The sequence below is a fragment of the Trachinotus anak genome, unplaced genomic scaffold (assembly GCF_046630095.1).
Source record: "Trachinotus anak isolate AG129_WGS33_773 ecotype Australia unplaced genomic scaffold, CSIRO_AGI_Tana_v1 ptg000016l, whole genome shotgun sequence".
Taxonomy (NCBI): domain Eukaryota; kingdom Metazoa; phylum Chordata; class Actinopteri; order Carangiformes; family Carangidae; genus Trachinotus; species Trachinotus anak.
The window spans coordinates 3,688,812-3,715,393 of record NW_027273867.1 but is presented as its reverse complement, the minus strand read 5'-3'; the positions used below and the strand labels follow the sequence as shown (position 1 = coordinate 3,715,393).

The 26,582-nt window shown below is 39.4% G+C and overlaps 2 protein-coding genes across 3 annotated transcripts in view; one reads left to right on the top strand and one right to left on the bottom strand.

Annotated features, from left to right (window-relative positions):
- Positions 1-26,582, top strand: part of rpl15 (ribosomal protein L15) — a 397,523-nt gene that overhangs the window by 229,720 nt on the left and 141,221 nt on the right. The window lies entirely within an intron of this gene.
- The window catches only part of LOC139634225 (uncharacterized), a 22,405-nt gene continuing 5,841 nt past the window's right edge, over positions 10,019-26,582 (bottom strand). The window contains exons 4-6 of the mRNA XM_071500543.1: positions 21,582-21,837; positions 16,476-16,654; positions 10,019-10,441 (exon numbers count right to left, since the gene is read on the bottom strand). Of these exons, the coding sequence (XP_071356644.1) occupies positions 10,213-10,441; positions 16,476-16,654; positions 21,582-21,837 (664 nt within the window). The 3' untranslated portion in view covers positions 10,019-10,212. The remainder of the gene's footprint in view (positions 10,442-16,475; positions 16,655-21,581; positions 21,838-26,582) is intronic.

Below are 26,582 nucleotides of genomic sequence, written 5' to 3'. Positions count from 1 at the left end.
AAAAGGCGTGGTTAACATTTTAACCTAACCTAAGTAGTTTTAGTGCCTAAACCAAAACAAGTATGTTGGCTAAACCTGCAACTGAAAACTGAAATAAATAAATCAACCCAGTCCAAAAATAAGTGATTTTACATGGGAGTCAAACCCCAGTCTACAGTGGGAAGGTTTTGTAAATGACCCATTCTTCCACCACAATCTCCTTCCAATATCTCACCTGACTCCCTAAAAGGTTTCTGCTAGAAAGTGATGTTTAATAAATGCCTGATGGCAGCAGATATTAATAACACCACGCAGTATATGGCGCTTATTAAATGGTGCATAGAAACAAAAATTTTAAAGAATCAACACAAAGTCTGATAGTATGATTTTCACCTGCAGGTTTAATTTTTTACAGTGTATAAATTTTTGCCTTCTACATTGTTAAAATGTATGATTTGACATCTAGAGCATTTATTTTGGAAAAAATGTGGATGAATTTATTGCAAAAAAAATGACATGTCCTTACCAGAAATGACAGCCATCTTGAAACTCGTGGCCATCTCGAATCTTTGAGTGGCTAACGTGTTTCATCGAAAGAATAATACCCAAGGAGGATCTGTGCCAAGTTTAGTACTTGTATCCACATTTGAAAGATCTCCCCTGAAATATGTAGTTATCTGTCGCACTGTTAAGCTTTTATGTGTCTCAAAAAAGGCTGGTTGTTAACAAGTGGCTAAATGAGACTCAGAGGTTGTCTGGGATGTTAAACATCATTACACTGAACACAATAACCAATCTACTCACCAGTCCACCTTTACAGCCCCATTGTGTTTATACTCACACTCTTGCAAACTATTACTAACTTTGTCAGAGGAAAGGCTTTTGTAGAAGAGGTCAGAGCTAAATCAAACTATAAGTCGGAAGTTTAGTAGTGGTGACCCTGAAGTCATGCAACTTTTGTGTAGTTTGTTTATAGCCTAACATTAACTTTTTTCTTCTGGTGGTTGTCTTTAGTCTTCAAAAATCATTTTGTGCAAAAGCCAATGTAAAAATGAAAGAAAACCTTCAGGTTGGCCTAGAAAAATACGTCATCCCTGTGGCACACTAGTTATTGACGTGTTACATTTACAGTTATCACTTCATCCCACAAACATATTCAGTGTTCATTTCTACTAGTGTTCAATTGACAGACCCACATGTGAAACCTTAACTAAGGAATTTATAAAGCAAAAAGTCACCATGGATAGAAGAGAGTCATCTCAAACAGCCATTGATTAAATCCTTTTTTACAAGAAGACAGCGGAACAGTGGGCATTATTAAAATCAGGTACCCCTGATGTTACCACTAGGGTTATTTTGGCAGACTGCTTGTGGACATAATGTCAGTCATTACAAAAGTCCAGTTGATGGCCCTGTTAAGGTAAAATGTATTCTTGTCTGAGGAGTGTGTTCAGCTAGTCTGGGCGATACACTCACAGAGTTTTGCCAAGGTCCTGGACATTAAAGAACAAGTCCAGTTTATCAGTTCTGAATGTCTGTCACTCTTGATAGGAAAGATATTACAGGAAGTGTCAGCTCTGGCCCCTTCACAAACATCTGCTCTGCAGAGCCTTTACTAAATCATGTCATTCCATCCTGCAGATGTAACAAGATGGTTTGTTATGCCTGCAAAATGTTAAAGGCATTTGCAGCCAAGGGACTTCAAGCAAGTAGATGCTATCTCAACACTTCCTACCATTGCAGCCCAACTGTCTGCTACTGGAGATACTGGTGGTGAAGCTACACATCCCCATCCCCGTGGCAACCATTGCCATGCCCAACATTTACATACTTCCACTCGCAAACAGTCCAGCTTGCCAATATTTTTAACATTACGTACAGGGTACTTAAACAGAATGTTACAACTAGTGAATGCATTTAAAGTAAGGTATGTCAAAAATATTGTTGTCTATTAACTACCAAATTACAGTAACAAACTTAGCATAGGCCACTTGAATGTTCACATTCAGACAAGATAGTGGCAAACAGTTGCCTCTAATGTAACGCTCACTAACCTTATGGTATGATAACCTTGAATGCATCCGTGGCTGGTAATGGCTGGCAGTAATAACTTGACAACACTGGTCTTTTTTTTTTTTTTGGCCTTTTAATGCCTTTATTGATAGGTACAGTGAAAGAGTGACAGTGTCAGGGAGAGAGAGAGGGGATGACATGCAGCAAAGGGCCGCGGGTCGGACTCGAATCCCCGTGCCGCTGTGGTTAGGACGAAGCCCTAATGGTACGCGCTCTACCAGGGGAGCCACGAGGCGCCCCACATCACTGGTCTTAAAATGTACACTGACCCCGAGACAAAGTTACACGAACTGTTAAGGTGAGCTAAAAACCTTTAATATTTTCCCATTCTCCTTTTGGGACTTTATGCAGCGACAGTTGTGGGATGGCTACAGCACGACCAGATGATGTTTATAGTTTATATGTTGCAGAGATTGAAAAACTTTTCACCTGCTAAAGTCTTGAAATTCACAAAAGGAAGTTCCTGATCTGCTCTACAGTCACAGAATGGAGGACAACAGAGACTACTCCAAAACCAGTTCAGTCACATGGTACCATGTCGAGGCAGATGGCCCCCCACCCCGAGCCCGGTTCTGTTGGAGGTTTCTCCCTGTTAAAAGGGAGTCCCCCTCCCCCACCCACCCAATCGCTAAGTGTTTGCCCTTTGTGGGAACTGTTGGGTTTCTCACCCTGTAAAGGGCCTTGAGATAATGTATATTATGAATTGGCGCTATACAAATAAAATTGAATTGAATTGAATTGAATGTATCTTGACACACGGAGCAAAGTGATCTGTTTCCTGGCACTGATGAGCTGGTGGTTGAACACTGAGGCTGGCAGGCACAGTGGCAAGGAGACACTCACTTTATTGGACACTGAGCCGCTGGCAACCTCACAGCTCCCAGAGGAGACAACACCTTTGACAACTGCTGCAGTGTCTGCCTCAGCTTGCAAGAAGACAGGCTGAACCTGTGCAGGATGCAACAGCACAGGCAGGTAACAACTAAATGGAGAACACCCTAGAGTAACACGGGCAATTTTATGTTTATACTAATCATTTATCTCTTTGCTTTTGAGTTACCGTGGTTGTTGGTGGAGGTCCTTTCCCGGGGCAGCAGAAGGCTCAGAGCCTCTCTTCTGTGTGGCTGTGTGGAGCACAGAGGAGATGGTAGTTGCTTTCAGTTTATATGTATGGGGAAAGACAGTCAAATAAAAACATCCTTGTTGGTCTTGATTATAAAGTAGGTCTAGGTGCGATATAGTTTGAAAGTATCAAAGTGTGCAATCAAGACAAAATGCACACAACCCATTTTCAACTGAATTCAGTGAATGTAGTTTAATATTGAGACTGTACAGCCCAGTCTTGCACAAAGTGTGTCTGCTTGTTGCCTTTAGGAGCACCTTCAGACCTCCACTGGCATCTGGAAAAGCAGCTACGCACCTGTGTGACACTCAGTGGTTGGTGGTGATGGTGGGGTGGGGTGGGGTGGGGTGGGGGGTCTCTGTAAGTGTAAATTGAAACATCTAAAAGCAAAACATCAGGTCTGTGTGGAGTGATCAGGAGATGGTAGTTGCGTTCTGTTTATGCCAGAGGGGAAAGACGATCAATCAGAAACATCCTTGTTGGTGCATTTGAGGAAACTCAGACATTCAAGATCTGTCTTTGAAGAATTACTTACTTTAAAGGTCCCATATTGTAGAAAGTGAGATGTCCTTGTCTTTTTTGATTATAAATCAGGTCTAGGTGCTAGTTTGAAAGTATGAAAGTGTGAAATCCATGGACAAATGTGTCTGAAAATCAAGCCATCAGGACTTCTGTAACCTTTTGATGTTGCAACAAAACTGTCAGTACCCTCAGCTATGCCCCCAGCACGACCTATCAGCTCCCAGTGTCCAACCTTGCAGGATTTGATTTCTCCAAGTGTTTACATAAAATCTGCTATATTTTGATTTGATCACTCAGAAAACAGTCAGCCAATCAAACCTGATTGGCTCACCAACCTGTAGTTGCTACAGCCCAGGGAGAAACCCGACAGGGAAGATGTAAAACTACAAGGAGATGGTTTTTGGTACTAAAAACCACAAATATATCTTCTTATGGATATCAACACTTCAAATAAAACACCAGGAAAGTGGTAAATATGGAATCTTTAAAAGAATAGTTAAAAATTTAGCAAAATATCCTTTTTAATGTTGCTTGAATTAATACATATAATACACTAATTGTTTATGCATGTGCAATGTTTGGATGGAAACCTGGCTCATGAAGCCACAGCCTGCCACAGGGGATCAACTGGTTCCACTGGAAGGGCCACGAACACTCAACTGAGTTTGCAGAGATGAAGATTAGACCATCCAATTAAGAAACTTTGAGAGCAGAAAAAAAACCATCATGTACTTGTGATCCCTCTCCTCTTCTACACCTCAACTCCCACACCAGCCATCCACCAAGCCTCGCCAGCAGTCATAAACTTCTGTGTTCCCTTATCCTTAAATATTCTCTAAATTACTGACAAACCAAGGCAGTCACACTGAATGTAATTAATTTTGGCTGTGAGAAACAAACTTGGTAAATTTGCACCAAAGAATCAAATAATCAGCTGATTTTGTGTAGCCATCCCAATTTGGCACCATTTTATGTGTGATGATACTTCTGTGTTCCCACATTTCGGGTTCCAAGAGAGTTTGAGTGTGAATGAACATACAGCACATGTGATATTGGAGCCTAACCAACTCTATTCATGAGAATTAATTATGAAGTTGTGTAAATGGATCCACTGAATCAGTAACATGTCAATGGCACATAGTCAGAAGGCACCAGGCAACATCCTTAACATCCCCTGAAGTAATTAGAAGTTACATTGTGTGAGGAATTAGTTCAGTTTCTTCACCTTAAACTAAGTTATGAACAAAAATCATAGTGACACTTTTTTACAGGTCCTCAAATTCCAATTTATTTCCACATAATCTCAGAATTTTCCTGGAGAGAACCATTTAATTTTGTATTACTTTTCCATAGCTGGCTAAAATAGGAAGTTCTTCTTTTACTCATTTATTTGATAGGGACAATGGTAATGAAGATAAGTATAAAACATATAATGTAAACATGCCTGCTAATTTACATCCGTAGTCCCTAGGCAGGGACATAAAACAAAAAGCATTACAAGTAACAATACACAAATATAATTATAAAATACACAGATAAGAAGACATACAGCATACTAACTGAAAAGTGATCACAGATCAGGTTTGACTTCAAGGTCCCATATTATATCCAGTGAGATGTCCATATCTTTTTTATTATAGATCAGGTCTAGGTTCTATATTAATACTGTGAAAGTATCAAAGCCTCAGTCCACAGAGAAATGCACACAGCCTGTGTTCAGAAACTGTTCAGCCTGTATTCAGAAACAGGCTGAGAACCTCTCTTCTGATTGGCTCACCTGTTGATCAAATCAATAAGGGACCTTTAAGCCAATGTTTGAGATATTTCTTGAAGTTGAGATATGTAGGAAACTCCCTTATTGCGAGTGGTAAGAGTCAAAACATGAACTTTGCTTCCTAGAGAATATTCAGCATAAAATGTAGATACAAGAAACAAAGACAAATCTTCTCTACTTTTGATCTTTAATTCACCATTGTTTTGCAGCACAGATTATTTCAGTTGCAAGCTGAAAAGGCAGTCAGCAAAGTGAGACAACGAACCATGTGCAATCACAAATGTACTTATTGAGTTACACAAGGCTGCAGCATCTGAGCACATAACCCTGAATAAAGATTCAAGTTAATTCAACTTATAGCGACAGTCAACATGTTTAATCCAAACATTCTTTGTAGTAACACCACCAGAAAGCCAAAACTGGTGGGTGTGACTGCTCTGGTAAGTAAAGATATGGGTGTTTGTTGGAAAGATGTCAGAGAACATCCTAGCTGTGTATTCATCAGTTCTTTTGTATTTCTCTTTCTCCTAGGAAGAAGTCTAAGCATCACTTTAGTCTTCAGAATGATATCTCTTATTAAATTGTCAGCAACAACAAAAGCAAAAAAGTATCAAAAGTATTTTAGGCGGCACATATCACACTGAAAATGAAATGTATGAACAAAGTAATAAATATCTGAACACAACTAAATAAACAAGAAATGTACAATACTTGTAAAACTGTTTTTTGGACATGCTGTTATCAAGCTGTCCATATTAAAACCAAAATCACAACTGAGGTAGACAGGTATAGATTTTTGACAAGACAATTTCTGTCTTGGTCACACATAAGAAGTAATACAACCAACAAGAAACAAGACAAATCACAGGGACTTTGCTTAGAGTATTATAAATGGCAGATTAAAGGCCATTGTACTGCAGCACAGTGAGCATTATGGTGATCTCAAGTACATAATAGAAACTGATGCGTACTGATGCTTTGAAACATCCTCTGTGCTCTGCATCAGTCGCCTCAGTCACCGGTCCCTTTTTACATGAAAAGCCTAATCTATTATTCTGCCTATTACCATGCAGACTCATCATGAACATTATATTAATACTGTGAAAAAGACACTGAATATGTACAATAAAAACAATATCAAGGTTACATTTAAAATATAGTGCCATGCTTGCTTTGACTTAAGGAAAAGTCAGTGGATGGCTGCGGTGTCACCTCGGACTGATCCATTTTGGTATCAGTCACGGCAGGACTGCAAAAAGTAAATATGTCAGTGCAAATGAATAAGACATCATCATTTGGACGACTTGTCTTTCCCAAAGAACTTTCAAAGTAGTCTTGGCTGTTCGCACATTTTTAAGGATATGATCAACATGGTATTTGGTAAGAATCCTCCAAGCATCTATAAAGCTAACTCATTATCATATTTTATCCTGCTTGTTTAATCCATAACACAAAAAGAAATGTAAAAAATCTGCTCTCTAATTTCTTGAGAAACAATAGCATCTACTCAGCAGCTGCCAGAAGCTGTACAGTCACTGTGAGAAATAGCTACAGCACATAACTCCACATTAGAATAAAATTTGTCACTTTTAAAGAAAAACCTTTTAATGACTAAGTTGAGTTGTGCTGAGAGGTCTGTTTTTCCCACTTTGGGCAGAGCCAGACTACCACAACTCTTCATGCTAGCGTTAGGATATACATTCTTGGCTCCTACTCTGTAATGCACAGACATGAGATTTATGTAAATTTTTAGGCCACTTTTGAAGGGGAAAAAAAAGCTAATAAGTGTCTTTCCCAAAATTGAAACTACTTCTTCAGCCCTGCAAATAAATAAATGAGTGTATGTAATGAGTCACTAAGGGATGGACACCAAAATCCAAAAATTAAACAATGCTGTAGCCTATTTACTTAGCTCACTAGCTAATCTGTGGCTAAAGCTAGTTAGATGTCATGGTGCAGGCTCTGTCGCTACATGTTTTTCTACATTATAGCAACTTAGACCTTTTAAAAAAACTTAAACTACCAGAAAAAACAGTAACATTGCTACTTTCCTGTATAACTGTTTTACTGTCAAAAAAATATATATATATATTATTATAATATTATAATAGCATACCACATTGTCTATGTTTTATCACTTATCCACATGAAATACAATAGCAAAGTACAAACTACCCAGAAATGCAATGCATATCATGCTACAAGATACACAGTGTTCAGAGTGGATGCTTCCTTTAAGTCATACAAGGTTGCCACAGCACTTGCTGCTGTATTTGGTCTGGCAGATAATACTGTAGCATAAGATAAGAGTGCATGGCTCATTTGGCAATCAGTGTCCTGGGTCTTCTAGCAGCCCAAGACAGTAAATAACTTCAGCATTTAGACACATCCTCAAAGAAACTATGTCAGAAAGGTTCTATCTGAATTCACAGAGATGACGCTAAATAAACTCATGAAGGTTGATATCACTGTGAAAGTAATTTTACATACACAGATTAAAAAAAAAGGCTATACCTTACACTGGAATGTTGTGGGTTTTTTGTGCACTGACAATAGAGATTATGTAGATTAATTACACTGTCAATAAGCAATTACACAGTAATAGAATTGTCAGAATTTGTCAGAAACGTGACACACTGCACAACATGTGTGCAAAGGAAGCCAAGGCTTTGCACAGTTTAGGTGTATCGGTATTGAGAGGTACAAAGATATTTCTGAAGCACAGCACAGGTTGAAACAAAACCAATAAAGCTCTGAGATTTTCACTCTGCTCTTCAGCCTAAACCAAACAGAACTAGCAACTAGGAGGGGAACAATACTGAATAAGTAGTTAATATAAAAAAGATAATATCTATATACATTTAGCACCTTTAGCAAAACTACTGAAAGCAGATAACCAAAAAAAGAAAAAAGATCTATGTCTTAAATCCTTCCTCCTGTTTTACCTGCAGCCTTCAAGTACATTAACCGAGAAAGTGTTGTTACGTGAAAAAATCCCTGATATATACGTGTAAAAACATTCCCTTTGGATTCATACTGTTTTGCAGACAAAGCCTGCCATACAATCAATACTGGTCTTGCATATAAGTTTCAATTATGAAATGGCAACTTAGTTATAAGACATTTTTCACCACTAATTGAAAAAGTAGAATTATTTTTTACTGGTATGTGTGTGGTGAGATAATGTTGTTTCTAATGGAATACAGCATTTGAAAGCAGCTCTGATCAACCCCACTGGAAAGAGGAGGTTATGGCACTTATGTCGTGACATTCATTTTCACTATAAAACCTGATATAAATATTTTCCCACTTTCAGAAAAGTTTTTGGCAGTTTTTTTTCTCTTTACATTCACATGTTGGATTGTACCTAGGTTAACCTATTTAAGTCAGTTCCATTTCAAATCCCAAAGCCTAGGTTATTATCTCGCTTGCTGGCCAATGAGACCTACAGTCCACATGACAGACCTAGTGTGGTACTCAGGATTTGTAAATGGAGATTTTTGCAGAGTCTCGAGTTCATTTGTTGTGATAAATGTTCAGTATCAGCTTTATTGAGAGCAATCTACTACTGCAGTCCAATACAACTGTGTTCTGCCTTAAGGTCTATCATGTTCAGTTTGTGCTGACACTGCCACACAGGTGTTAATTCTGTTATATGTTTTAGCATTGAGGCCATAGTTAGTGGTGGTTTTGTACTGAACTACTTTATAATCAGAGGTGTTTCTAATATTCTCATGTATGTAAATAGGGAGGGCAAAAACTTTGAAACACCTCTCAGTAAAATGTAGTCCAGGACAACACCACCTTTCACTACGTTTATGTCTTTATAACTGTGTTACTATATGATTGAACTAACACATTCCTGACAATACAAGAAAAAAAAACAGTTCTTTAAAGACTAAATGTTATGGCAGGGCAGTTGTATTGCATTGCATTAGACTGAGAGGGTGTAATTAATAAAATGGCCACTGGGTGTCCGGGACACTTATGATTTTTCAAAGGCAGTGAAATGCAGAAAAAAGATAATTTTACATTGTTTTTTTGGCCCAGTGAGTTTAACCATTTGAAATCAATGCATATCACATGCATCCCTTAAAAAAAAAACACACACTTTAAGATCTGAGTGTGATTAATTCTTGTATAGGCCTGTGTAGGTAAACCAGTCAGCATGGTTTACCTTCATATAATACCAGAGCCTAACACCTAAATGGAATGCAGCCATCATCAGTTTTATCAACTGTACCTGTGCTTTTCTTGTAACCACAAATCAAAACGTCATATGCTCATATCACAATCAAGCTGCAGGCTTTATGTCAGTGTGTTCAAATATCTGCACACCCATGCATCAGTCAAACCCATCTGTATGTGTGCAATGTTTCGAATGGTTGTAAACCAGCAAGACTTTTGTATTAGCATTTTTGCAAAGAGGCTCAGTTAACGGAGGCACACATCATGCCAGATCAGTCCAAGCGAGGACTTGATGTCTGTGGCTACTACACGGCTGAATCAACAGTAAGTCTGATTGTTTCACTTAAAAAGCTAAGACACATATCAAAGTCAAAAAAGAAAAAGAAAAAGAAAAAACATAAAAAGAAATAAGAATCAGTCACATCACATCAGTATTACAGTGATGTGTCTTGTTGCCACTCAATAAATAAAACCTGAGGTACTGCAGCTCTTTCTATAAGCAGTGCTCGAGTGAAAAATCTCACATATTCCCTGAATGATTCACTCTGAGTTTTCAGAAGGTGGCCTGGCTGTGCTCCTCCTCATCCCTCAGTGAGGTAGCTATTCCCTGAGAGCCTGGAGAGGAGTGCTGCTGCTGCTGCTGCTGCTGCTGCTGCTGCTGTGCTTTGGCCGGACAGTTTGCCACCATGTGGGACACACTCTGGCAAAAATGGCACCTTTTGGGCTGAGGGGGCAGCTGGCATTCTTTGGCATGGTGGCCGGGTCCACCACAGTTGTAGCATCTTAAATGACAAGAGAGGAGGGAATTATCTCATTGTGGCAGTAGCATTAAGCATAATGGATTTAATACAGGAACATGAAAAGAATATTAACTATACAAAACTGTACTGACACTGACAAAAAATACGAGAGTAGAAAGTTCTGCAACTTAAGTTCAACTTCAAGTTTAATGTTTGCATGTTATCAATATTGCTGAAATATAAAAATAAAATAAAAAAGAGACAACACCATTTCCTATATTTCTTATTTCTTCAAGAGGTTATCATCTTTCCAAGACTTGTGAAGGAATTTGAACCAACTCCTGGACACGGGGGTTGGACTGATCACCCTGTGGGTTTTTAAAGCCAATACTGATATTTTTTAGGTAAATGCTGTCGCCTCTTTGTTTTGTTACAGTTACCAATATCATGAGCTTTGATATTTTTTGCATCGGCATAGTCAGTGTTTCCCCAGACTTTCATTCATACTGTGAGAAAAAGTGGAAAAGCCCCAGTATAGCATGGCTGTGTTTCAAACTGTAGCTTGGGTTTTGCTGGCTGTGCCAATGGCAGGCTAAAGCTTTAGAGGAAATGCTAACATGTTTAAGCTTTGTGCATTATGTACATTGTCTTTACTTTGTTTCGTTTGATTAAAAAATATGTTTGAAAAAAAACTAAAGCTATAATCTTGCTAACTAGTAGTTCATCTAACTGGGTTTCTAAGTGGCTAAAGCTATTTGGATATGATAGCATACAGGAAGGCCACATGTTAAAACTGTATAGTTTGCAACATTTTGGGCTACTTTGGTTAATGTTTCTTACTAGACAAGGTAACAATTCCTGTTACATTCCTCCATGTCTGAATGTTGATATCTTCAGTTACTTGATCAATTGTAAATTGTATGTTTTATTTATCACCAAGCAGTTTATTTTTTTCTCCTTCTAAAATCTGAATAAAGGCCCTCTGCAGTGAGGTATTTCCACCACCAGAGAGCAGCACACTCTGAGCTTTGAGTTGAGTCACTGAACATGTCTGTCACTGTGCCCCCACATTAACAGTCACAGTGGCTGGCAGCTGAGATTTAGCCAAACTGATCTCTAACCCTCAAGGGATTAATGGTGTTTGTGAAGAGTCTGTTTGTTTGTTTGTTTGTTTTTCATCAGATTATTGAATTTTTTATGGAAAAAGCACGTCAGACAAATTTTAGTATTGTATGTCTTAAAACAGGAGGGGACCTTTAAGTATACAGGTTTCATACAATAAATTCACTCTGTATTACTGCTTAGTATAAATTCTTGTATCTTTTATTTTCCTGTGTGACCCTCACCAAAAACCCACTTCTATAGACTAAGACGTCTAAGTTCCCATGAGGAAACAGTCACTGGCCAGGCGATATTTCTCTCACTGTATTTAAGAGGCTTACTTACTCTTTCTCTTTAAATCTAGGCTACAGAATAGCCAGTTAGCCAGACTTTCACAAGATAAAAACTATCCATGTGGCAACCGTGAACAGTGCCATAGCACCATACAAATATATTCATCAAGATTTCAAATCAGAGTCGTCATCATTTGTAAGATAAAGATTGTTGTTTATGTGCTGAAACAAAGTGGAGTCTGTGGGAAAGGCCATCCAGAGAATTAGTGTGATCTGACGAATTTCACTGCGGTTCCTTCCCTCAGATTACAGGGGGAGAGAGGTGTTTTTGCTCTAAATCACTTCAGTTATTTAATAAATAAGGAGTTTGAGTTGTGGTGTTAAGCTCTAATTTGTTGTGAGGTATAGCTTGTGTTAACGATACACACATTTAACATTGGGGCTAATTACCTGAATTAACAGCCCTGTTTTCTCACCTTGTGTTTGCTTTGTATGAAAAAGGTCCAACTGAGAGCTTGTGAATGTATTTAATACATTTTGTCTTTAATTGCTATTCACCTGGCGTCTTTCATTTAAACAGAGCATCTCACACATTTAAACAGATAGACAATAACACAAATATGATCAGCTTGTCACAACATAACTTCCACTGAAAGTCGTTAGATGATAACATTGAATTATCATCCGGCCCTAATTTTACAACAAACGGCTCAAAGCATGAGTTGTAAATCTCACAGAGATCGAGCTGTTGCTCAGGCTCCTATGATGAAAAAAACACCACATCTCTGCTGCTGCTCGTTGATCGCTGGTAAATGGGTATTTCATCAGTAAATCTATGCTGAGAAAGCTAATGATCAACAGCTAAGTGAAATCCTGTTGGTGAATTCATTAGGGCAGGATAAATAAGGCAAGTGAGGCGCAAGCGCTGCGCAGTGTGACACAAAGGGGCACTGGCCACTTAAACAGTACGACAAAAACTATTGATTTTTTTTGTACACAGACAATCTGGTTTTCTATTGGTCCAGGCTTTTCCCTCTGCTCTCCATCTGTGGTTGAACTAGTAAACAAATGGAGAAGGGAGCAGTAAGGCCAGCATCGCCTGTCCAATTCTATAGACACTTTCCTAAGACTTCTGAAGTATTACAACTACACTTTGATAGTATGACATGCATCATGCAAATAAATTCATTTTTAAAAATAGATTTGGCCATCATTACGTCACTGTTACACTGACTTACAACAGAGTCTAGAGCCTGATCCGTACCTGTGCATGGCTGATATATGCAGTATATTTGTTCTGGCATACATGCTGTCAGACAAATATCAAGAGACTGGAACAGAAATGATAAAGATTTGGTTGAGTTATTAAAAAAAAAATAAGTGATGCCATTACTGTAACATGTGCTCAGTACATAAAAGATAAACATATCAGTCAAGTTCTGATGCTTACTGTGATGAATCTTATCTCAAGCAGGATTCATATTTTTCTTCATATTTCTTGAATACTGTGCAGAAATAAATGGGAATAATAATAATAATAATAAATAATAAATAATATAATTTAATCTGACACACTTAAGCAAACTTTGGTCTGTGTGTGGACAGAAGTGATGTAAATTTGTTTGTAGCACTTTCTGCAACGAATCAGCTGAGCACACCTGAGAGACAACTGGCTCCTGGTTTACACCAGCTTGCACATGCCCAGTGTGTGTGAGTGGTCACATATATGTGTTTTCAGGTGTGTTAGTATGGACGCAGATCATTTCTGACACGGAGCTAAAACACTCGTCTGGATGGAGGTTGTCTTCATTTTAAAATGCTGCTTTAAAACGAAAACGTAGCAGTGTGTATGTAGCTAGACTGAAAAAACTGTTTGGGAAAACAACAAATCCGAAGAAAGGATGTTAGTCCTACTGAAGACATCATCTTAAAAAACACCTCACAAATATGTGGTTTGATTTCTAAACAAGACTCTGCAATTTCCTGAAAAAGCTGGGCACTGTAGTTTTTGGAAATATTGCATGTGCAAAAGCCCCTGCTACACAGCAGGACAGTGAATATGGGACAACCAGTCTCTCAGCCCTCTGATAGGACACATAGAAGTGCTTCATTAAATAGCAGGTGCACCAGGCCTTAGTTGTCATGGTTACAATTATAAACACACAGAATGTAGAGGGAGCGCTGTACCTACCTTCGCCACCGTTACCAAAATGATAGTCACGGTTTGGTTAGGTTGGTATGGTATGGTTACAATAATAACAACATGGTTCCCTTTGTCAAACAGTCATGGATAATAGAAACAACATCAACTGCTACTCTGACATGGGAATCGAACACCACTCTCCTGTCTCATATTCCATCCACCTCCTCCTGACGTGGACTTTGTCGCTCTAAAAACTACGTCATCGCACTTTTCCTTTGCTCCTGTCATCATTACTATGACCACTAGATGTCGCCTAGCAACAAAATGTAACTATGGGTCGTAACGACCTGCTGCACAAACGATCTATGGGCTCAGTTTTTACAGGCGAGTCATGTGGGAGTCAAAATAAACTAGTGTGTGTGTTCATGCTGATGAAGGAACATGTCAGCCGACAACAGTGTGGCTCTACGATGTGTTTTTTTTACAGTTGCTGGAAAACAGTGGAGCTCTATGGCACAATAATATAATGTGATACGTCAGGACATACTTTTTTCTTTTTATTAAAAAAAAATAATCTAGAATATCGTCCTCTTTACTCTTTAAAGCAGCAGGATGCCTGCTGTGAGATACAGAGAGATGAAACCCAGACCGAGTCCTGGATCATCTCACAGCTAACCACCACTTCCTTCCTCTCGTCCTCCCAGCCCCCCATCAGCGCTCAGTATTGATCAGCTTGGCCACGAGGGTGGCAGAAGGAGCTCCTTTGTTCAGTACTCCTGTGACCTTTGAACCATGACCCCTGCTCACTCACTCGCTGCCCTTCCTCCCACCCTTCCCTCCACCTCATTTGCACATCACATCCCATTGTTGCTATGGCAGTGGCGACCTCTGACCTCTCTCAGGCACCTACATCTGTTATCAATTAAACGGATAGGATCCTTTCGTCTTCTGAATACAACATTTATGTTTGAGAGAAAAAGAGGGAACATGTGAATGCAATCAAACCTACAGTGGCTATTTCAGCACAGGAAGCTGTGGGATTATTTTTATCATTGCCCCCCATGATTTATGAAGCTGAATTTAATAAAATGCTGTCACAATCATAAGTTTGTCAGATCTTAAAGGCCTTCAACCTACAAATCAAACTCTTTTATTCTCTTGACTGCAACATTTGTGTTTGGGAACCGGTGAGAAGAAGAAAGTCTGAACATCTGAATGTGATCAAATCCAGACCAGGAAGGTGGGATTAATTTTATCACTGCCATCCATGATGATGATGATGATGATGATGATGATGATGGTCAAATCTAAACGATGCTATCAAATTAATAGCCTCACTGGATCTTGAAAAACTTAAAAGACAAATAGAATCATGACAAATAAACTTAAGTTTCTTCTAGCTGACTGCATTTACAGATTGCTTTTGATTTTTGTTTTGTAATAAAGTGAGAAACAGATGAAGCTACACTGCACAAAAGCCAGAAAATGGAGCACTGGGGGTTGGAGAAGCCTGAAGACATCAAACAACCTATTGATCCAGCTCAGCCTGCTGCTCCACGAAGAAGCCAACACTTAGTCAACAAAATATCTTCTGTTTGTCTGTCGCATGTGACTTAAACAGAGAAAAAGTGTTTACATTTTACTTTTGCAACATATTGCTTTGTTGGATAGTCTGAAAAACGACCTGATGTAAGCGTATCCTTTTTTTCTTTTTTTTTTCTTTTTTGCGACATTTGAGTTTTCAAGTGTTTCCATTACTCTTTTTTTTTTTGTTTAACCACAAGTGATTAATACACATCAGATGTGGCGGCAGATGTATTTTTGAATTTAGGACACAGCCTCACTAACTGTTCTGGCAACCTGCACAATAGAAGTGCTATGTATATATACACTGAGAAAAAATTCCAGCAGCTGCTCCTAACAGGGCACTCACTTGTATGTACTGCATTGACAGGGTCCTGGTCTGATGATCACCAGCAGTCACACAACGTAGCTGGTTAGCGACGTGCTATTTTGTGCAATAACATGTCATGCTAGCTGTCTATGCAACGCCAAAGGGAAGTGCACGGGAAATAATCTCCGTAACCAGATACCAAGCAGCTGGTATGTAACTCTCACAGAGAACAGAGTGATGCAACATCACTACAATTAACTTCTCCTCCATTTTAACGTTGCATGCCCAGCTTATTGTAACCATGACAACAAAGATCTTCTGATGTTGAGGAAGTACTTATTTTAACCCAAATCACCATCCTTTACTAAATCTAACCAAGTAGTGGGGACACTTTTCCAGGAGACACTCCTAGGACTCGTTTCAGAGGGTTGAGAAATCGACCTGTGTGGTTGCTCAGGGTGGAGGACTGGTTGTATTAATCAGTTAACTTTAGATTTGTTGTTTCAATCTCCATGCTAAGCTAACCATGACCGGATTCCAGCTTTGTACTTAACGGACAGACATGAGGGTGGTGTCTTCCCCAAAATGTTGAACCACTCCTTGAAGTCCTAAACTAGCATGTGGATGTCCTCACAGTGGACTTACCTGTCCCCCTTGGAGCGTCGTTTCTGGGCACTCTTTGGTCTCCTCTCACTACCCAGACATGGTGCTCCATTGGGCCCAGTTACCCTGACAGACTCCAGTCCTTTAGAGGATTTCTTAAAGGAGAACTCCACGGCCTCGCCCTCTCTGAGGCTGCGGAAGCCCTCCATGTGCAGTTTACTCTGTTCATTGAAAAGAGTGACAGTTACTGTGTGTTAGCAGTTAACACAGACTGGTTCATGATGTCAGAGACAGACTGTATGGTGCACTCTTCTAATTTAGATTGAGTTCACCCAGTTGTTGTTATGAAAGTGGAGATGCTCAAATGTCATTTTTTCCTGAGCTCTCAAAGGGCTGCTGATGAAGGTCATGATATGCTCCAGAGCTCCAGAATTGCTACTAAATGTACTCAGGTCACTAATAAACTTTGAACTTCAGCACTAAACACCAAGTTATACGAGATGTCAGAGATCAAATTAAAAAAAAAGAACACATAACATAACATTTGACCACATTGTATCTTTTTCAAGTCAAGTTCAACATCTAACCTAGAAAAAGACAGTTTAGCCGCAACGTCTGTGATACGACAAAATCAGCTTAGTGTCTGGTCATGTTTTGTCCTTCTCGTTTCACTGTTCAGGTTTCCATCCATATTTAGTGCAATTTTAACAAAGTTTCTAGAGCATTCAAAAAGGAAAATGTGAATTCATGTGTGTTTCCATCCACTGCTGTTAGGTGAATATTTGAAGGCTTTGAGATAAACAGCTGGTGGCACTAATTCTCCATTCAGCTGAAACAATGAAAAAGCACTGCAGAAGAAGAGCAACAAGGAGGCACAACTAAATACACGCCAGTCAAACCTTAAAGAATGGAAAACAATGTGGAAAATAGATACACAGCACCTCGCTTGTGGTTTGCATTCACCTGACAACTCACTGATTCATTTATTTTACCTCAAATTTGTGGGGTATTTGAGGATATAATTTTGATAGCAGCTGCTATGTTTGTCCCGTTTGAAGAGCAAACATTAACCCTAGTGACAGAGGACATTTAATTGGCCATTGTCCTGAATTACACCATCCCAACAAATGCCTGAGACGTGGTTTACACAAGATACAAAGTCCTCATCAGTGAATTATTTTTAGCCAATGTAAGTGTGCAGAGCCAGTAAGAAGCCAGAGAGAGAGAGTGACTTCAATGCCCATGATCTATGGACCCAGGAAGGCTGAAAACTGTATATGACCAGGCTTGGGTTTTCTGTAGTAAAAGACAGTCCATCACTTACATTTAACAGAGTGGGCACAGCTTCTGTTTGTTAGCAAGTCCACTGCTCTGGATAAGAGTTTCTGACAACAGAAATTCAGTTATTTAAGCGCAAAAGATGAAAGAAACATGTCAGGGAATCCTCAGCTCCCTCATAAAAATCCAATCCTGTTGACAGCCATGTTAAAACATTAATGCTCCTGTACACCCCTGCTCCTCTTGTGCCCCGCACCCCCACACCCTCGCTACCTCAGCACCACCACTACCAAGACGCAGCCACAGAAGCTATCAATCAGTGAGTCTATCTGGTCAAGTCTCAGGCTTGACCACTGCTTTGGAGGATGCTGGGAAATGACAGAGAGGAAAAGGAGTGTATCCCTGGTAACCCTGTCTCCTAGAAATCATGTTTCTATACAGCAAAACTGCAACAACAAATACATTTTCTAGGAAACGTAATCAGAGCAATTACATTTCCCAAAAAATGTATTTTTTGGGAAATGTATAAAAATGAGGCAGTTTCATGCTTGCTTTTAGATTATTTCTGATTTTGACACCTTCATCTGGTGTTTCTGTACTGATACTGGTGTCACCTGTCAAATTAAAAACATAACACAATGAACTGAAGAAATTATCTTTTGACTACACACAGGCCTACTACCATCATAAAGTAAGGTCTTGACTTACTCTGTAAAGTGTCTTGAGATAATGCACATTATAATGTGGCGCTATACTAATAAAAGCCACAAGCCAATCACCTGCAAGCCTTAAACTGTTTTATACACACTAAAGCTGCTGCTGACCGAGCTTTAGGAAACACCGTAGAGTTGCTGACCATCATGTCAACAGTGAAAGTCTGCCTCCACTATATACATGAAAATAATTATCAGACATTTTCACTTTAATTGAGTATTTTTTCCTCTGAATACCTGCTTGTAAACCGTGCAGCACATAAGAAATTCAGTTGTTAGACCAGCATTTTTAAGCATCTCAAAGGTCCCATAATTTACACTAATTTACACCGTTTTTTTTTTGTTTTTTTGAAGTGTTGATATCCATAACAAGACATATTTGTGGTTTTAAGAACCAAAAACCATCTCAGTGCCGTTTTACATCTCCTCTCTCAGGCTTCTTTCTGGAGCTCTAGCAACAACATGTCAGTGAGTATGAAAACAGTCAGCCAATCAGAAGAGAGGCTCAGAGTCTCTCTTCTGATTGGCTGACTGTGTTCTGAGTTAACTTTAAAGGTATTGCTATGCATGTTTCTGAGTTTAATATGGCAGATTTCAGGTAAACACTCAGATAAACCAAATCCTGCAAGATTGGATGGTGGGTCCAGGTGGGCGGGGTGTGGTGCATGGCTGAGGGCGGTGACTGCTTTGTTATGACATCACAAAGTTCCAGAAGTCCTGACGGCTGGTTTTAAGGCTCAGTTTCTGAATACAGGCTGTGTGCATTTCTCTGTGGACTGAGGCTTTGATACTTTCACAGTATTAATATAGAACCTAGACCTGCTGCATAATCAGAATGGTCATGGAATATATGTCCATTTTCATACTGTTTATATATGGTTGTATTTTGGAGAAATAAAAATAAGGGAGTGCCACTCCTGTTTTAGGGCTAAGACCTGCTCACAGGCAGTAATGTGCTACAGGTAACGTGTCTTATTGCATCTAAATGAACCATTTGCCTATCAACCATCCTGTTACCATCCTGTTACCATCTGTTGACACCCATCACTGTAACTGTGATATTGTCAGTACATTCATTCATGGTGTCATCCACAGCAGTGGGGTTAACCCCACCTCCTCCCTTGGCTTTGGAATTTTCCTTGGTCTTCAGTAAAAGTTGTGTTTAGCAGCTTTGAGGGAAGATCTTCTGGAGCCTGACTGACTGACCATGCAGAAGACACTGAAAACTGACCACAAACTACCAGTCTGCCTGATGTCCTGTTATTTGTCCAAATTAATCCCCAGATCAATTTCTTACCATATTTACTTGGTCATTAACAACACTCTGCAGTCTCTCATTTCCTCAAACTCTGCATACTGAACTCACACCTCACTAAAGCCTAGAACAGCCATGTAAACAGCCCTTATCCTCTCTCTTTCATCAGATGATTTACAGCAACACGGAAACCTGAGAAGAGGTCTTTGCCGTAAGGCTCCACATGGGAGGTGGGACCGAAACTCAGCGCTGGGTGGGCTCCCTGATGCTTTAATGACTTTATAACAGGAAGCAGGACTGGATGGGGAGAGGAATGAGCCTTGTTATCTCTGCTTTAGCCTCTAACCCCTTTTAAAAAGAAATGTTTGAGCCCTAACCCCCACCTCTACACCTTTTAAGTTCCACAGCAAATACCAGTCTGAGGTGAAGTGAGCTGGGGGGGCGGCAGTACTGGCTCTGACATGGTTGAGTTAAAGATGTGTTAATCTACAGCTAATTTTACACCAATTTTTTATATCAACTGTCTTACATACATCTGCCATAGAAGGTTTACACCTTTCTTTACACAGAGAGATTTTTCACCCACTCATGTCTAAGACTCAGAGAAGCTCAACATAAAGCAGCCGAATGATAAAATCTAAGTCTGATCTAAGCTAAAACTGGAAAGCTGTGATGGTAAAAGACCAATTGCAAAGCAAAAGTCAGTAAATAACTAAATAGCCTTTCAGAAACAGATCACATAAGGCTTATGGACAAACAGGGTTTTTTCACATGTTGTATTTGTGACCATTTGAATTTTGAAGCAAATTTTTCTTTTCATGCTTGAAGAATTCATGTTTTTCTTTTACACTGCAAACAGACATAATATCTACCTGTATTTGTTCAGCGTGCAAAAAAACAACAACACATCACACAAAAAATAAGAACACAAGTAAAATGTCACTCTCACCTGAAGTTTCACACTTTTTTACTCCACCAGTGAATGGACTAACATGAGATACACACAAAGCTCTAGAAGTTGTTCTGTTTTTTTTTTCAAAAACATTTCAAATTTTTTTTTTTTTTTATGTGTCTGCTGCATCGGTTTAACAGCCAAGCTTTCTACCCATCTCATGAACTCACATATGATTGTGTTGAAACACAACAAATTCTCCTGAAACACACAGGACTGTGTAACCACAGCATCAGAGTGATATGCGTGAAACTCCTGGTTTACAGGAAGACGGTGTGTGTAACATTTTGTCAGTTTTGTAGCTGTATGGGTTAAAGCAGCTGTGTAAAGCCATGTTCCTGCCTGATGAACATACAGACATGGATCCTGTGGAGCCAAACATTACTGCGCAAAACAAATACCAGAAGCCTGCAGCTCAGTGAAATGAAGATATAATGAAGTTGTGTTTGTGTGGCCAATATGTTAATTTGTGTAGCGATTATTTAAAGAAGCCATCAGGGGAAAATGATGTAATATGGATGGATTGTGCAACTTAACTCCTCCAATGAAATCCTGAGAGCATTTTAAATGTGTAATGCAGCTGTAGTCACATCAGCAAACATCTGGATTCATCATTAAGCTGACCAACTGTAACACTTAATCATTATCAATAATCATTTCCAATAACCTGCTGTTACAGTGACAGACTTTCTGTTTAACATCTGAACTAAACAACACTGGATTTGAAGTGTGACATTTAAGGCCTTTCAACTTTCAGGATGTTTGAGAGTCCATCCATCACAGTTCAACACTTGTAGCCCCACGCAGTTTCCTGGACGGTGCAGCAGGACAGTAGCGTTATTTCCTGCGGGTTTCCCCCCAAACACAAACTAAACGCCGCACACCAGAGAGGAGTGTGACGCCTGCAGGAGCCTGCAGCGGGGAAACAACGAGCAGCAGCGGAGCCTCACCTGGTGCACGAACACGTCGAGCGGCCGCTGCGGAGTCGCTCCGTCCCCGCGGCTCATGGACAGGAAGCCGAAGCCCATCCGCACGTTGAACCACTTGCAGACTCCGCTGCCCCGAGAGAGACCCGCGTCCTCCTCCCCGCTCTGCGCGCACCCCCCTGCACAGGAGACACGATATTCTGTCGAAACAGCGGCGGCAAAGTGAGACCCAGGACGCTGTGAAGGGCCCGGGGCCCTCCCGCAGGATGCGTCCGACTTGCTGCGTAAAAGCACAACAGCACAGCAGCCCTGTGGCGGAATACTGTTAAAGTCTCACAAAATATGATCAGATACAGATTCATTCGCTAGATGTATTAATCTACAAATGATCACTTAATCAAATTACTTTAACTTAAATATTTTGTTTTGTCGGAATAAAGGTCCACAAGCCAAAAAAAAGTTCAGTCCTACATCACAGAAAACTAAGACAACAGCAAATATTCACAGAAGCTGGAACAAGTATTTTTTGCTTTCTCACTTCTTACTAAAAAATACTTATTATTTTCATTCGATATCTCCGCCATTATTTTACTTTTCTTGTTTCTTTTCTTACTTTTCTACTGCTGTAAGCCACCATCCTGTATGAGAGGATCCAAGAAAAGCTGAATCGAGGGCAGCTGGACTTGGTTGTTGAAGAAGTTTTACCTTTAGTCCAAGAGGCTTCTTCCAGTAGGCTGCATACAACCCAGTCCAGTTGCCCCGGATTCAAACCCAGCACTGAAGGAAGTAGATTCATGACAATAAAGTTTTAAAAAGATTAGATTAATAGATTCGTTGATATATAATTAATGACAGATCAAATTTAGAAATTGAAAATGTGTTTTTAAGTGTGCGGCTTGAAACGCAACACTTCTTCAGCAGGCCTTCAAAATAAAATCTGTCTTCCCTCAGTCAATATTAAAACCTCTATGGAAGCGATGCAAAAATAATTATTTCATCTGTTTTCATTCCAAAACTCCACGATGATCATCCCAGAGAGTCTATTTTCCAAAAACATTTGAGGTTTGATTTCACAGTAAACCGGTTGTTTCTACCTGTGACAGTGTGATTGGAAGCAGAGCCCATCCCGCCGCTCTCTGCTGCTGCTGTCCTCCTCTACACCTCCATACCACAGTCACACCAACAAAAACATTCCTTCCCCCTGACCCTGTGCACAGATTCTTTTCTGAATGGACAACCACCCACCAGCCCCTCAGAAAGGGAAGAAGGAGACAATGCAAGAGGAAGAAAAGCCAACCCTCCTTTTCTCTCTCTCTCTATTGAATCAGCCGCTTCCTCTGAGAGCATCTCCTCGTACCTTCTGCCATGGTGAGGGGTTTCCACAGCCCGGTGCAGACACGGCTCCGGCCCACAAAAGATCAGATGAAAGAGTGAGTCAACTGCATGCTGGACATCCGTGCACGTCCTCTCTGTGGTGCTGAGCGAGTGTGTGTGCGTGTGCGTGTGTGCGTGAGAAAGATCCTCCAGCAGAAAATGTATTTTCCTGCTCTCTGCTCTTCTTCTTCTTCTCCTTCTCCTCCTCTTGCACAATATGCAGGAGCCCCCTGACCCTCCTGCCTCTAGTAATCCCAACCACACACACACACACACACACACACACACACGTGCACTAAATGTCATCGCACACGCGCGCAGTCAAGTCCACGTGATTTCCAATCACAGATAAATCACACGTCCAATTGACAAACTGACCAATCAGGACTTTGCACCCTAGGGCCCAGAGGGATATCACCCCGCCCACTACCTACCTCCACCACACACACACACACACACACACACACACACAAACAGTCACTCACAGCTGAAATTAAAGGATTTCCATTTCATTATTTCCCTGAATCTAATCTGTTTGCATCTGTGAGATCAGCTCTTAGTGACTCCGAACTAACCATGGGTCAATTTATTTTGAAATTTGATAATGGTTTCAATTCATTCATTTGCTTTAATGGTTTCTGTGAAATCTACATTCTCATAATTTTAACTGGGTACTTAATTTGGAGGACTTGTTGGTTTTGACAGGTAAAATAGCATCAACCATCAGATAATTTTACCATTCAGATCTATAAAGTAAGAATAAATACTGTCATTGTCAATACTGAGGTATTCAAAGCAACAAGAATTTGACCTGATAGGTCAAATTTTGGTTTTAAAAGTTATATAGAAATTGCAAATATTATTAGTAGTAGCCTCATATTAGTGCTGTCCAGTGGTGGAAACATCTTTGAACATAACATCACAACTCAAACCCTTAATTTTATACTTTAAAATTACATTATTTGCTCATCAATAATCAATATAAGGTAATAATAATAATAATAAGGTATTTTGATGGAATTTTAAGTTGATTATTAATTATGAATTTATGGATCATACTATTAATGTATGTTTTTAATTGATGATCTGCATGTTTTAAGGACACTTTAAGGAGTAAAAATAAATAAAACAATAGTAATAAAAGACATCCCTTAGTTTATACCTTAAAATGGCTTTAATTTCATTCTAAAAACCCCTTAACCATTAATCAACCTCAAATCTTCAGTGGACCCCTGAATTTACACGTCAAAATAAATATTAAGGTCCTTTCATATGTACATCAAGTCGTAAATATGAAACTGGTAATAGTTTCCTTCATCTTTCATGTTATTTAGTAAATGATTCCCCAATTAAAACACATTCATAGGTTATATGTATTTATCAATTTACTCCTGAATAATCCCTTAAAATGTCATCATGTTTAATGTGTTTTTTTAGTGTTAGCAGTGTATTTTTTGTCAACCCCAACAACACGGGGATTGGCATTGGCATGGAAGCATCATGAAAAGACTTTATTTCAAATGAATGCGCATAATACTCATGTACCCCTCGAAATCTGCTTAATTTATAAATTGGGACTTTTTGAAATTAAGATGTTTTTTTATGAGGATTAAATTTTTGCCTTTTTAAATTAATGGACAAATGAAGGGATCTATGGCTACCATGCTATACACCTTGATTTAAATTAAGGTGTTTGGTATGATCTCAAAGGTATTATGGATTAATTGAGGGTAATTAAGGGATTTTATAGTGATTGCTTCTGCTATTGTAAATTTCTGTCTGATATCTTTGAACTTATTACTGTAAATGTAATAAATTATTAAGGTCTCCAAGCTGTCATCTTAAAGAAAATACCAGTTATGAATGTTATCCATAAAATTCCATTCACCTGCTATAATTTGTAAAAAGCCACTTCATTCAGTCTGCTCATTAATTGGTTATTAGACGCTTTCAAGCTGTTGTATAGAGAAACAAACACCATCATCAAAGCTGAGTCATGGAACTTCCTGTAATAAAACAGACACATAACTACAGGCACCTACAGCCGAGGCCGACAGTTTTTCTGACATCCTGTGAACAACTGTAGTTTGATATCTCTACACAGTTTGTGTGTGTGTGTGTGTGTGTGTGTGTGTGTGTGTGTGAGGTGTTGCCTGATTAAAACCAAATGACTTCCTCCATTCATGCATCAGCAGTCCTTCTTAAAGTCACCATGGAAATAGAGAGGCCACCCTGAGGTGACCCTAGTCACTCAGAGAAGCTTGTGGGAACAAAGCCCTGACACGCGTTTGTTCATCAGGCATCACTGAATAAACACACACACACACACACACACACACACACACGCATATGCACACACACACACACACACACACAGGCTGTAATTTCACAGTGACTGAAAAGATGTCTCTCATAAAGAGAGAGTTCTTAAAACCAGAATTCTTCATATTAAATGTCCATTAACACCTTACAGTATTTATGTTGTGTGTGTGTGTGTAATGATGTATGATTTAAAACACACTCTGGGAATGCCTGGGCCCTTGTGTGTTACTTAGGGGGGAAATAAGCAGTGGTCACATGGGAAGCCTGTCAGCTCACCTTTCACCTCTCCTCCAGAGGGACATCAATCAATAAACCTGATCAATAACAAATCCATAACATGCTGCCATGTTGTGACAGATATCCCTCCCACAACAAGCTTCAAGGTAGGAGTGCCTGCTGTGGGCCACCTCAGGGCAAACAATGACAGGCTGAAGCCTTTAAAGAAATATCACAAGATTTTTTTTGCTGGCGACACTTTGGCTGATTTTATTATTAAGTGAAGCAGAAACCATATTCATTTTAACTGGATGTCAATTTGATGGACATCATAGATTTTTAAAGCTACAGTGTGTATGAACAAAAGTCCAATCTGCAGGAACATGAATTACTGTCTACCACCGGGTCAAGGTGCCAATGTAAAAAAAAAAAAAAGAAAGAAAGAAAAAGTGCTTATTGGAAACTTGAATGATAGAATCAAATAAAAACAAAACAAAACAAAACAAAAAAAAGAAAACATTAATACCTTAACCCAATTGGGATGGGAAAAAAATTATATTTCATATTGTTTCATGTTGTGTTACTTTACGTTACTTTACGTTACTTTACGTTACGTTGTGTTATGTTACTTTCTTTGTGTTTGTCTTGCTTCACCAAATAATAAGAAAAAGAAAAAAAGAAGTTTGAAATGTACAGTATACGGCATGATTAAAGGGCCATTCATAATGTGATTGAAAGGGTTTTTCTGTCTAATTGGCACATATACAATTGATTAGAGGTGTATGGAAATTGTTGTGAAGATTTGGCAAACGACAAACAATGTTCTATTCATGTACAGTATAAGGTCATTGATGGCCTCTGTCCCACAAAAGGTGGAGCAGTGTATGCAGCAGAAAACTGTTTCAGCACCAGGAACAGCTCCTCTTACGCAGCAAACATCTTCCCATACAAGCTTTAGCATGAAGTTAATTATTGTTCGGTGGCAGATTAACTGTGTAATCTTATGGAATAACCTCACTCTCAGCCACACACTGTCATCACACCCCAAAGGCTGAAAGTTTGAAGAGTTCAGTGGGATCAGTGAGCTCATCTCATCTCAAAAACATGCAACAG